Below are 13,460 nucleotides of genomic sequence, written 5' to 3' on the forward strand. Positions count from 1 at the left end.
ACTTAGCGATTCCAGCCGACTTTAAACTTTCAAAATTCAATAACTTTATAAAAATGTATTTGAACAAAATAATCCCATCTCATAAAATTACACTTGTATTTATTAACTAAAAACATTTTAGATACTGGGACAAGAGAATTTGACCCATCCACACCGGCGTCTGTCGAAAAGCTAGAAAGTAAACGTCTTGTGAGCCATGCCATCTTAGGGTGTTGAAGCAACTAATTCCTTAATAGCGGCATTGCGGTAATGGTCTTGACACTACAAAATTTGAGATTTGGTGGTGCCAACGAATGACTTGAGGTGTTCTGTGGGTGGCTCCACTGCAACTCTGGCCAAACTTCTCTGTGATATTTGCCTACCAACAACGGTGCTGGATAGTAACGTGCGCCCGGGCCTCACAGGATTTGTAGGAATTACAGGCTTCTTTTTTCAAGGCTCGTGGTTAACGTGCGACTAAAAGTCTTCTAACTACAGTCGCGTTGTTCCACAGCCTTGCTTATCACAGCCAAAACCTGTGATTTGACCCAAAAAGTTTTAAAGAATGAAAATTACAGCTTCTAAAATGGCAAGATTTGTATAGTTACATGAGATGAATTATCCCATCTTTTAAGGTAGTCACGATTAGGCTTCTCTTAGCTATTCTATAATATTGAAAATATATTTGTTACAATTTGTGAACTATCAGATAAAAAATAAATGTGTAAACCAGAAGAATTTTCAACAGCTAATACTCAAAAACCCTTCACAATTAACACTAGTTGACATTTTATTGAAAACTATAACCCTAGATTTGATAAAATAAAATTCGTAGTTCTATGTTCCGAATTGAGATAATTGTAAACATTTATGATGCCATATTCATTTGACTGGTGTACTGACTGACAATTTTTCCTTTGTTTATTATTCTCTTGAACGTATAACCATAGAGAAACAATAGCGTAAGTAGATATCCCATGGCATAGGGAATTTATGTCGCAACTTTTACTGTTATCTCAGCCGATTACTGTCGATTATTGTCAATTTTTACTGTTTTGTTGGGGTGATAGTGTATGAACGGCACAATTTGAGAGACTACCAGCGTCACACAGCTGCATAGGAAAGAACTATGTGAACTATCGGCCTGGGATAACAGTAAAACTTGCGACATAAACGCCCTACACCATGGGATATCTACTATGCTATCGTTTCTCCATGGTATAACATACATAATATTAGCAATTGAGTGTCAACGGAGATTTTGGTTGTTATCTGTGTGTTATTCATTGTATTCATTCCATTATAACCTATCATGATTTTCTAATGAAATGTTCAATATTTCAGTGGGCATTCGGTGTTTTCCTGTGGGAGCTGACCACTCTTGCACAACAGCCATATGCAGAAATCGATCCATTCGAGATGGCTGCTTACCTGAGAGACGGATACCGATTAGCACAGCCAGTCAACTGCCCTGACGAATTGTAAGCTATGCTAATTCACTCAATATCCCCGTCCGAATCGATTTCTAGTTTTGGATTAATTAAATGACTGACCTGATGCAAATATTTCAACCGTAAAATATCGATTGTGATGATAATTAATTTATTTCGATTCACATCGATGAAATGACTGGTGATGATAATTTATCAATCTCTTTCTATTTAAATCGATGAAATGACTGTCTTAAAGTAATAATTCAAACCGTGAAATGTCGTTTTGTTGATTATCTCTTTTTCTTCAGTTTGTTAAATGTTGCGATTTTATATTTCCTTCATGGAATATCTTTGCTTCTAGAATGGAATGTTGAACTTGGTAAATTCAATATCAATAACGGAATAACTTTTTCAAAATTCAAAAACAAATCGAGAATACCGAATACCGGTACCTATTATTTATTTTTCATCTGTGTGTCAAATACAATAGAAAAATACTTTGCAGATCAATACTAGTTTTGGAGATTTTATCCACGAAAATGAAGAAATTAACATGTTTATAGATTACTAGCTTACCCGGCGAACTTCGTACCGCCAAAAAGTCAATGTAGCCTACCTCGTGTCACACTTGACTTTATTTGGTGAATCATGACAATCAATATTTTCATTTACATCTCAATACGGACTTCCTATATGCTTGTGTCATGCAGCATTTATTATTCCGAAAACATATTCTTCTCAATCAATTGGTAGTAATATCTATCAGTAAAGTGTTGAATTAAAAAAAATAGATAAGTTAAATCAGTGTTTCAAATATGAATTTAATGTTTTCATAGTTGTTGATTGTCAATAGATGGTGCAGGAAATATGCTATGTACGATAAATTACACAGAATTCTATATTCTTTCCATCTTCCATTCTAGGATATAAGCTAAGCTAAATTAAAAAAAGTAAATTAGTCTGTCATTCTTCAGTAATTAATGAATGCAATATGAACAACTCTCTTTCATGAGGTGAATAACTTTTTTCCAACATTTTCCAGTTTCTCAATGATAGGGGAGTGATAATTATTTGTAATAGGTCTTCTAAGGAACGATTATCTACAGCTGGTACCAATCAACTACACTAACTTCAACTCCAAACTACCGTTTTATTACCAGTACATAATTTATCACAGGGTGACGTGTTTATTATACAGTTTATTATACAGTTGGTAACTTTGGATTCTAAATCATATTATCACAAAAATTATGATCTTGAATCATGATCATCTTTCCGTTCTTCGGTGGCCGCTCGGACGAAAATTTCGAAAACATAGGACTGTGAAATGGATTAATAAATAATTATTATAAGCCCCCCCATTCGAATTTTTGGTCAGAAACCATCCCCAATATTCACACAACACATTCACAAAGTTTCATGCCGTCTGTCAAGTAGTTTTCGAGTCTATAGGGAACAAACAAACATACAAACAAACACACAAACAGACATTCATTTTTATATACAGTGTTTCAGAAGTAGTGTCGAACATTTTAGGGTATTGCTCATGGATGATAGCAGACTACAAATGTCGTATTTGAAGTGTCAAAAATCAGTGGTTATCCTTATAGCTGCCATTTTGTTTTTTCTATTTAGGAATTTTTATCTCAAAAACGAAATGTATTGATCTGAAATTTAGCATGCATATTTATGCTATGAAGACTCAACTTTAAAAAACAAAATAGAAAATTTTCCATGTAAATTCTCAAAATGGAGGCCATTTTACATTTTTGTTGGCAAATTTCACGAAAGCCGTTCTTTTTACAGAAAATTAGAGAAGAGACAAAAAAGTTAGCACATTATATCAAGATTTTAAGGATATCTTATTTATTAAAGAGTAACAAAGAAATTAATTCTTTTCGTACTGCATGCATGACCACTTTTCACCATTTAAACATCAATATTAAATTTTCAATTCCAATCGTATTCAAGATGAAGATTTGAAACTCAGTATGGCTCCATTTTTTATGGCCATACAGCAGATTTTACAATGTTTTTCAGATGATCTTATTTGTTTTGTGCATGCATGCAGTACGAAAAGAATTAATTCATCTGTTATTCTTTGATGAATCTTAACAAATGAGCTATCCTTGAAATCTGGATAAAATTTGCTAACTTTTATGTCTCTTGTAAATTTTCTGTAAAGTGAACGGTTTTCGTGAAATTTGCCAACAAAAATCTTAAATGACCGCCATTTTGAATTCTTACATAGAAATTGTTTTATTATATTATTATAAGTTGAGTCTTTATAGCATAAATATTCCTGTCAAATTTCAGATCAATAGAACATTTCGTTCTTAAGATAAAAAATCCCAAGTGAAAAAAACAAAATGGCAGCTATAAGGATAACCACTGAGTTTTGGACACTTCAAATATGACATTTGCAGTTTCCTATCATCCAGGAACAATAACCTAAAATGTTCGACACTACTTCTGAAACACTCTGTATACAGATGATGCTGGATTACTAGATAGTTTTACTTTCTATCGTTTGAAAACAGATTTTTGGTTCAGTACTCTTGTCAGAACTCTATCAATAAAATCAGTACTAAAGAAGATTCAATGTACTTGAGCTTTATATCACTCCGGTCTCTCTTCTATAATACTGTTATAACTTGGATTTTCATTCATATCTCTTTTATAATTTGGAAAGAATTATTTATCGATCGTAGTAGTATTGTATGTTTCCATGTTTCCATTAATTTTATTTCTATCTCTTATTATTAATGCAATGCATTCAGTTGGTGTGTGATTGATTCTTTGGGATTATGTTACCTGGTCAGTTGATGGTCTCAATCCCAACTACTGGGTAAAGTAATTTTTACTTTTCTTGCCCTATTACCATAGGTAAGGAAAGTATTGCTTTCCAAAAAAAATTAAGGTACCCCAATTTCTAAATTTCTATACGTTTCAAGGTCCCCTGAGTCCAAAAAAGTAGTTTTGGGTATTGGTCTGTGTGTGTGTGTGTGTGTGTGTGTGTGTGTGTGTGTGTGTGTGTGTGTGTGTGTGTGTGTGTGTGTGTGTGTGTGTGTGTATGAGTGTGTGTGCGTCTGTGTACACGATATCTCATCTCCCAATTAACGGAATGACTTGAAATTTGGAGCTTAAGGTCCTCACAATATAAGGATCCGACACGAACAATTTCGATCAAATCCAATTCAAGATGGCGGATAAAATGAAGAAAATGTTGTCAAAAACAGGGCTTTTCGCGATTTTCTCGAAAACGGCTCCAACGATTTTGATTAAATTCATACCTAAAATAGTCATTGATAAGCTCTATCAACTGCCACAAGTCCAATTTCTGTAAAAATTTCAGGAGCTCCGCCCTATCTATGCAAAGTTTGATTTTAGGTTCTCAATTATCAGGCTTCAGATACAATTTAAACAAAAAGTTTCGAGTGGAAAAGATTAAGCATGAAAATCTCTACAATTAATGTTCAGTAACATTTCCACCTAAAATTGAAAATAAGCTCGAAATTCGAGAAAATGTGATTATCCAATTGCAAACTGTTGGCAACTGTTGATTCTATTAAATGATCCACTATGAAGAGATAGCAGACCTCGTATGTCTCCAGCGTTATTGTCCTGTCACCAGCTGACTCACATCTTTGTTTATAAGTAGACCTGAGATGCGCGTGAACACTAGCGTCATGTGATCAATTTTCATAACGGCAAGGAAAGTTGTGTGAGTGCGCCACACCAGATTTTTTTTTAGTAACTTGCTTAATACGATTGTAAATTTTAGTGAAGACTGTTTTGTGCTTAATGCCTGTATTCTTCTTTGTTCTGTAATAAATAGAGCTTTATTGCTCTTAATACTTATTTAATATTAATTTATTCTATAAATTTGATTGGTGGATAAACCCTCATTGAGTGCCCAACGATTTGGAACTTTTGTTCTATACTTCACCTATTGTTACATCAATTACTTACTAATATATTAAAGCAAAGATGGATAATTATTTTCATATTCTTTACAAATCTCTGTTGACAATGTATTCGACTCGATCTTTCCTTTCAACTGTCACCTTCATTGACTAATATTGTTATTCTATTCTCTTTCAATTGTAATTTTCTGTGACTAATATTTGTATTTTGTGTCAGGTTCGCAGTGATGGCTTACTGCTGGGCGATGAGTGCAGACGAGCGACCCACCTTCTCCCAGCTACTCGGCTGTCTCCAAGAGTTCCACTCCCAACTCACTCGCTATGTTTAATGAAGTCTCGCAAAATCGACAATTAGGTTTCAAATTTAACATTGATAGTGTTGCGAAAATCAACATTTCATCTAGTTGGAATGTCTGTTTTACTAGCTCCATACCTCCAGTTCCTTGAAAATACTTTTTATAATTCATTGTGCTTAGAATAATTATGCTTTGCATAAAGACTGCAGTCACTATTTTAAATATCAATTTATCAAACCGCTGTCATTCGATATGATGAAAAGTACAAAGCCATAATCATGTTCAAAACATAGATTTAGAGATATTATAAAATAAGAAACATCTTGAAAATTTTTGACAAAGTCATAACTATAACTATTCTTAATTTTGATATTATTAATTCAATATGATTGCTAGGTTTTCATCAATTATTGACGTTTAGGTCTTTAGGGTTGACAATAATCTTTCCTTATAACTTATCTAACATACTAAGACTTGAAATAAAATTAAATTGTCTAAAAAAGTATAGATATAGTTGATCTAAATCTTTCGATCACGGGTGGTTGAAATATGAACGTTGTATGAATTGAAAATATCTAAGAGGTAAAAATATTCAATATTCAAGAGGTTTAAAACATTCTTTGATAAGAATTGTATATTTTATAAGCTTTAAATGTATATTATGAATATAGCCTTGCAGTGTGTTCTTTGTATCACTTTAATTAATTGATAAGACTACAATTTCCACGTTTATATGAATTTGCTTTTTTGTGAATTTTGTAGACACTAAGTGATCTCATTGTGTAAATAGATTTGTAGATACATTTGTCAATATATAGAATATATTTGTGAATAAACTGTATATAAAATATGAATAATGTGATGATTATATTACAATGTTATCAAAGAATAATATTGTGAATTTAAAATACTTTGAGAGAAAACTGTATTGTAAAAATGATATTATTTATTACTGAAAGTATAAAGATACAATGTGAATATTATATTTTTGTATATTTGCAAATAAACAAAATCGTGTATAGATGTGAAGTTTTGAAATTGAAAATTCAGCACTGCTGTACTGCAAAATGCATCTTTAGGTAAATTTGTACTTTTTATAAAGTTCAATATACGTATGATTAATATAACATATCAATATTGAAATGAATGCTGTCTTTTTTCTCACTTCCCTTTTGTAGACCGCTGTCTACAATTCAGCAATAACAAGTAATGAAAAATTATGATCGTCTCAGAAAATAAAGTTGAAGAAATTGTATTGCATGGAAATGACTTGATATTGTCAAAATTACTGATTTACTAAACAATCTGAGATACTAGTTTTGGTTGTTACAGTAGTTTTTCATTGAATATCATACCATCACCTTCACAACACTGAGGCCCTGTTGCATGAAAGAGTGTTGAATTTTAATCATGATTTAATGCCACAAATACCTATCAGAGAAGAAGAAGGCTTCTCTTATTGTATCTCATGATATTTAATCACGCTTAAAATTAAACAGGCATTTGTGCAATTAGAAGACTGATAGTTCTAGAATTTGAGTGACATTTGGGAAAATTGAGTTCATCAACAAATCAGATTCTTCATAATAAATTGAGAATAATATGATTTTTAATAATACTATGTTTATTTCTGGTTGTAAGTTTTCATGAACTTACAAGGCAGGTAATCCAAGGCAATAAACGTATTTAGATTAAACATACAACAATATTCTACAGAGGAATTTAATTAATGAATCTCTCTTGATCTTGAGAAACACTGGGATGGAATTCTGTAGAATATCTATCCAGTATTTACAATTTAGTAACATTACCGTTACATACTGGAATGAAATGTAAATAAATAAATATCCCTCATTAAGTGAAGTTATCACTCAACCATGACTGCATGGTAATGCTTGTAATAAGCATTTTTAAAATTATAATAATTGGTATTATTTTTAGATTTTAGGCTTATTTAGACTCGAGGCATATTATTAATCTAAATTCAGAATTAAAACAGTTTAGGATTAATTCTGCTGTTTCTCCTTCCCAATTAATGTTTTGATTTTGCAATTGTAAAAATGAAATAAAGAAATAATTTAATAAATATTTTATATAAAATATTATAAAGAGAAGAATTGGTTTATACATGTACGGGATAGGAAATACATGAATGGCGCATAGAACGTCTGAACTAGAACTACTAAAATGATAAACTTGAAATGAAGATTCCTAATTTGCCAAGGACGATTGTAGGTCTATTTTAATTTATTCAAGTTTACAATTCGTCATGTTTTCAGTTTAAGATATTTAATACGACAAGTTTGCATTTCACAACACAAAATTCTCTCCAGTGCAAAGCATGGATTACCACCGTCTAGTATAATAATAATTGCAAAGCGGCTTTGTCCAAAATTTACGTTTTTCCATTACAAGAGGTACCTGTAGGTCTATTTCAGTTTTGCATTACATTGAATGAAGTAGGTACAGTACTTTAGTTAACTAAAGTTATGATTCACTCCGTGCGCTTTTACAATAGTAGAATACCGTACTTCAACAATTCACTTGCTAAGTCAGACGCTTGCCAGGGCACGACCCCCCATCATCAGCTGGCAGATATTGCCTACAACCTCTTTCTAAAATCATGAAGAATGTAACAATAAAGTATAATTGTTGGTAATTTTAGATTAGTGAGGTCTTAAAGTAGCACCTACCGTACCTCACTTATTCTTGATACTCCTCAACTGCCAACTCTCGCTTAATTGTATTATATTGGTTTATTTATCTACTCTCTAAGATCCATCACATAGGCTCGGTTGCACAACAGCCGGTTAAATTTTAACCGAGATTAATTCACGAGAACCAATCAGATAAGGCGTTTTTGAAAAGACGGCTTCTCTGATTGGTTCTCGTGGAATTAATCACAGTTAAAATTTAACCGGCTGTTGTGCAACCGGCACATAGTGTCCCAAACCTCTAATAAATTTACATTTCTTGCTTGATAAATGACCATTACATGTGTGCCCTTAATGCGTTAGGCCAACGCTTTTGCACTAAATGGTCAGTTAAATTTTCAATTTTTTAGAAAGGATTTTACTCTAATTTACAAGCAATAATCTAAAGTTTCATTGTATTTTTTCTTTAGGGCTACTCTTAATATAAATTAAAATATAAATCTCACTACTCTTTCAAATTATTTTGTCACAACGCATGTTTCGGACATTAATGCCATTTTCAAGTGATCACTTGATTACTTGAACATTTCCAGATCACTTGGCAACACATTTTCAAGTGATCACTTGAAAATGGCATTAATGTCCGAAACATATTGTGACAGAAAAATTTAAAAGGGTACTGAGATTTAAATTTTTATTACCTAAGTTTATTGTGAATAAACTGTATATAAAATATGAATAATGTGATGATTATATTACAATGTTATCAAAGAATAATATTGTGAATTTAAAATACTTTGAGAGAAAACTGTATTGTAAAAATGATATTATTTATTACTGAAAGTATAAAGATACAATGTGAATATTATATTTTTGTATATTTGCAAATAAACAAAATCGTGTATAGATGTGAAGTTTTGAAATTGAAAATTCAGCACTGCTGTACTGCAAAATGCATCTTTAGGTAAATTTGTACTTTTTATAAAGTTCAATATACGTATGATTAATATAACATATCAATATTGAAATGAATGCTGTCTTTTTTCTCACTTCCCTTTTGTAGACCGCTGTCTACAATTCAGCAATAACAAGTAATGAAAAATTATGATCGTCTCAGAAAATAAAGTTGAAGAAATTGTATTGCATGGAAATGACTTGATATTGTCAAAATTACTGATTTACTAAACAATCTGAGATACTAGTTTTGGTTGTTACAGTAGTTTTTCATTGAATATCATACCATCACCTTCACAACACTGAGGCCCTGTTGCATGAAAGCGTGTTGAATTTTAATCATGATTTAATGCCACAAATACCTATCAGAGAAGAAGAAGGCTTCTCTTATTGTATCTCATGATATTTAATCACGCTTAAAATTAAACAGGCATTTGTGCAATTAGAAGACTGATAGTTCTAGAATTTGAGTGACATTTGGAAAAATTGAGTTCATCAACAAATCAGATTCTTCATAATTGAGAATAATATGATTTTTAATAATACTGTGTTTATTTCTGATTGTAAGTTTCCATGAACTTACAAGGCAATAAACGTATTTAGATTAAACATACAACAATATTCTACAGAGGAATTTAATTAATGAATCTCTCTTGATCTTGAGAAACACTGGGATGGAATTCTGTAGAATATCTATCCAGTATTTACATTTAGTAACAAATATCCCTCATTAAGTGAAGTTATCACTCAACCATGACTGCATGGTAATGCTTGTAATAAGCATTTTTTTAAATTATAATAATTAGTATTATTTTTAGATTTTAGGTTTATTCAGACTCGCGGCATATTATTAATCTAAATTCAGAAGAAAAACAGTTTAGGATTAATTCTGCTGTTTCTCCTCTCCCAATTAATGTTTTGCAATTGTAAAAATGAAATAAAGAAATAATTTAATAAATATTTTATATAAAATATTATGAAAAGAAGAATTGGTTTATACATGTACGGGATATGAATGGCGCATCATCACGTCTGAACTACTAAACTGATAAACTTGAAATGAAGATTCCTAATTTACCAAGGACGATTATAGGTATATTCTAATTTCTTCAAGTTTACAATTCGTCATGTTTTCAGTTCAAGATATTCAATACGACAAGTTTGCATTTCACAATACAAAATTCTCTCCAGTGCAAAGCATGGATTACCACCGTCTAGTATAATAATAATTGCAAAGCGGCTTTGTCCAAAATTTACGTTTTTCCATTACAAGAGGTACCTGTAGGTCTATTTCAGTTTTGCATTACATTGAATGAAGTAGGTACAGGTACAGTACTTTAGTTTACTAAACTTATGAATCACTTCGTCCGCTTTTACAATAGTGAAATACTTCTACAATTCACTTGTTAAGTCAGACGCTTTCCAGGGCACGACCCCCCATTTTCAGCTGGCAGATATTGCCTACAACCTCTCTCTAAAATCATGAAGAATGTAACAATAAAGTATAATTGTTGGTAATTTTAGATTAGTTAGGTCTTAAAATAACACCTACCTTACTTACTCTTGATACTCCTCAACTGCCAACTCTCGCCTAATTGTATTATATTGGTTTTATTTTTCTACTCTCTAAGATCCATCACTTAGGCTCGGTTGCACAACAGCCGGTTAAATTTTAACAGAGATTAATTCACGAGAACCAATCAGATAAGGCGTTCTTGAAAAGACGGCTTCTCTGATTGGTTCTCGTGGAATTAATCACAGTTAAAATTTAACCGGCTGTTGTGTAACCGGCACATAGTGTCCCAAACCTCTAATAAATTTACATTTCTTGCTTGATAAATGACCATTACATGTGTGTCCCTAATGCGTTAGGCCAACGCTTTTGCACTAAATGGTCAGTTAAATTTTCATTTTTTAGAAAGGATTTTACTCTAATTTACAAGCAATAATCTAAAGTTTCATTGTATTTTTTCTTTAGGGCTACTTTTAATATAAATAAAAATATAAATCTCACTACCCTTTTAAATTATTCTGTCACAACGCATTTTTCGGACATTAATGCCATTTTCAAGTGATCACTTGATTACTTGAACATTTCCAGATCACTTGGCCACACATTTTCAAGTGATCACTTGAAAATGTCATTAATGTCCGAAACATGTTGTGACAAAATAATTTAAAAGGGTACTGAGATTTATATTTTTATTTCCTAAGTTTCACTTTTGTTCAATCAATTCAAAAATTTTAATTGGAAGATAGGCGTATAATTACACGTATAGGCCACACAATTTATCACATGAATACTATGTATTCTTACGGCTTACGGTATGACATAAATATTGAATAATAGCTGCGTATTCCATTCAATTTTGATGTCTCATTTCTTGACCGAACTTGGTGAAACCAGTAGTTCATTTTTTACTGCGGATGATGCCCACATTAGCACTTAGCTTGTGCTTGGGTACTGTAATGGAAAATGCGTTGGTGTATTATTGATGAGATGATCAAATGTCTTTGCCATCGGCGGGATTCGAACCCACTAAAAGGTTTTAGTGCAGACTGAAGTTTGTATCGCTCCTTACCACTAAACCAACTCGGCTAGCGATAATTATATTCAAAATATCATTGGTTCTACTATTTCTATCAACTTTCAACTGTTTTTACTGCAATTTTTCTACCTGAAAATTGAAATTTGACAAGACACAAATAGTATTGTGAATATTTTCTTCTGAAAATGGAATCTTGGAATTGAATTATTGGAAAATTAAGACTGGAGATGAAATCATTCAAACCATTCATTTATATGTCTTTAACACTTAAAATGTAATAATATTTATTGAACACTAGTTTTTTATTTTACTATTTTAGTGAAATTTCAACACGTCAAAGTAGAATGTAATATTTTTGGCTGGGAGTTATTTGTATCCTCTTCATGTCTTATCAAACGGTAGGGTAACTGAAAAAAGTGGAATGTTGGTTTTCTTCTAGCCAGCGTTTTGCTGCGTCATTGAATTAATAAATTCATTGAATATCAATGTAGATAGAAGTCAATCTGCAATGCTGACCATATTATTCGACATATGTATGACCCAGGATTTGCACCCTGAGGCTCAAATCAAATTCTATAATTATTTTCCTTTAGTTTCAAATAGTGTGCGTCACAAAAGACAGTTTGATATCACCAGGCTTGAATCAGATTTTATATTTTCTATTAGTTTCAAATAGTGTGTTTCACAAAAGACGGTTTGGAATCACCAGGAAGATTCATCTGAATCACAGAGTATAATTTTTCTTACAGTAGTTATCTAGATTCGAAGATTCTAGTGCTTAAAATAGCATTTCAGGAGTAATAATGGTTTGATACTTGAACAATATTGCGTAATATCAACTACGCAATATTTGGTTTAAAAAGGTACATCAGCAATCAGGCACTAAATCAAATTGAGGCACAAATCGAAACTTCATGTTATTGTCTTTAAGTTATGCCATAATATTTATTGAACAGTAGTTTTTTTACTACTACAGTATTATAGTGAAATTTCAACACGTTACAATAAAATTTAATATTTTTAGCTGAGAGTGATTGGTATCTTCTTCAAACGGTACGACAAAATCGGGTTTATATTATTCTAACAGTCTTGTTTTTTTATTTCGATTTCGGATTATTTTCACTTCAACCCCAACATTCAGCCCATGATACAAAACACTCAATACATTGCGTAGTATATATACGTTATCTACTTTCGTACTCCTCATGCTAGTGAATCGAAATTATGGTAAATTGGAGAGGTATGGACTAAAGTACCTAATAGTCAATGACATTATAAGAAATGAGGCTAGAGGAAGTGATTAAAAAAACAGATCTCGTTACCACCAGAAATTAGGATTGAAAGTACTGTACTTCAATAATATAGCATACATCAGTAGCATTGACTTTGTAAAGTCAGTGTGTCTGGATTGATTACAAGGCAAATTTCCAATGCTTGGAGGCACTTGGTAGCCCACTAATCCAGTAATTTGTATTTCTTAATTGTGAATAGTATCCTATTGGTATTGAAAATAATTATATTCTTCAATAAAATATTCAATTTTTGTCTACAATATCTCAAATAATAATGGGTTTGTTATTCTTTTAGACTCAAATTTAACTGTTTTGAACATGTTTTTGGAAAATTTAACAGAGAATGGAGTAATACAAGAATTTTTACTTTGTTTTGG

At 31.7% G+C, this 13,460-nt stretch overlaps 1 protein-coding gene across 1 annotated transcript in view; it reads left to right on the top strand.

The window, feature by feature from the left end:
* LOC111058607 (tyrosine-protein kinase Dnt-like) overlaps positions 1–6,655 on the top strand; it is a 74,298-nt gene extending 67,643 nt beyond the window's left edge. Inside the window, exons 10-11 of the mRNA XM_039443832.1 lie at positions 1,324–1,460; positions 5,556–6,655. Of these exons, the coding sequence (XP_039299766.1) occupies positions 1,324–1,460; positions 5,556–5,667 (249 nt within the window). The 3' untranslated portion in view covers positions 5,668–6,655. The remainder of the gene's footprint in view (positions 1–1,323; positions 1,461–5,555) is intronic.
* Positions 6,656–13,460: the final 6,805 nt, after the last annotated feature.

Source organism: Nilaparvata lugens, chromosome 1, assembly GCF_014356525.2.
Source record: "Nilaparvata lugens isolate BPH chromosome 1, ASM1435652v1, whole genome shotgun sequence".
NCBI classification, from domain to species: domain Eukaryota; kingdom Metazoa; phylum Arthropoda; class Insecta; order Hemiptera; family Delphacidae; genus Nilaparvata; species Nilaparvata lugens.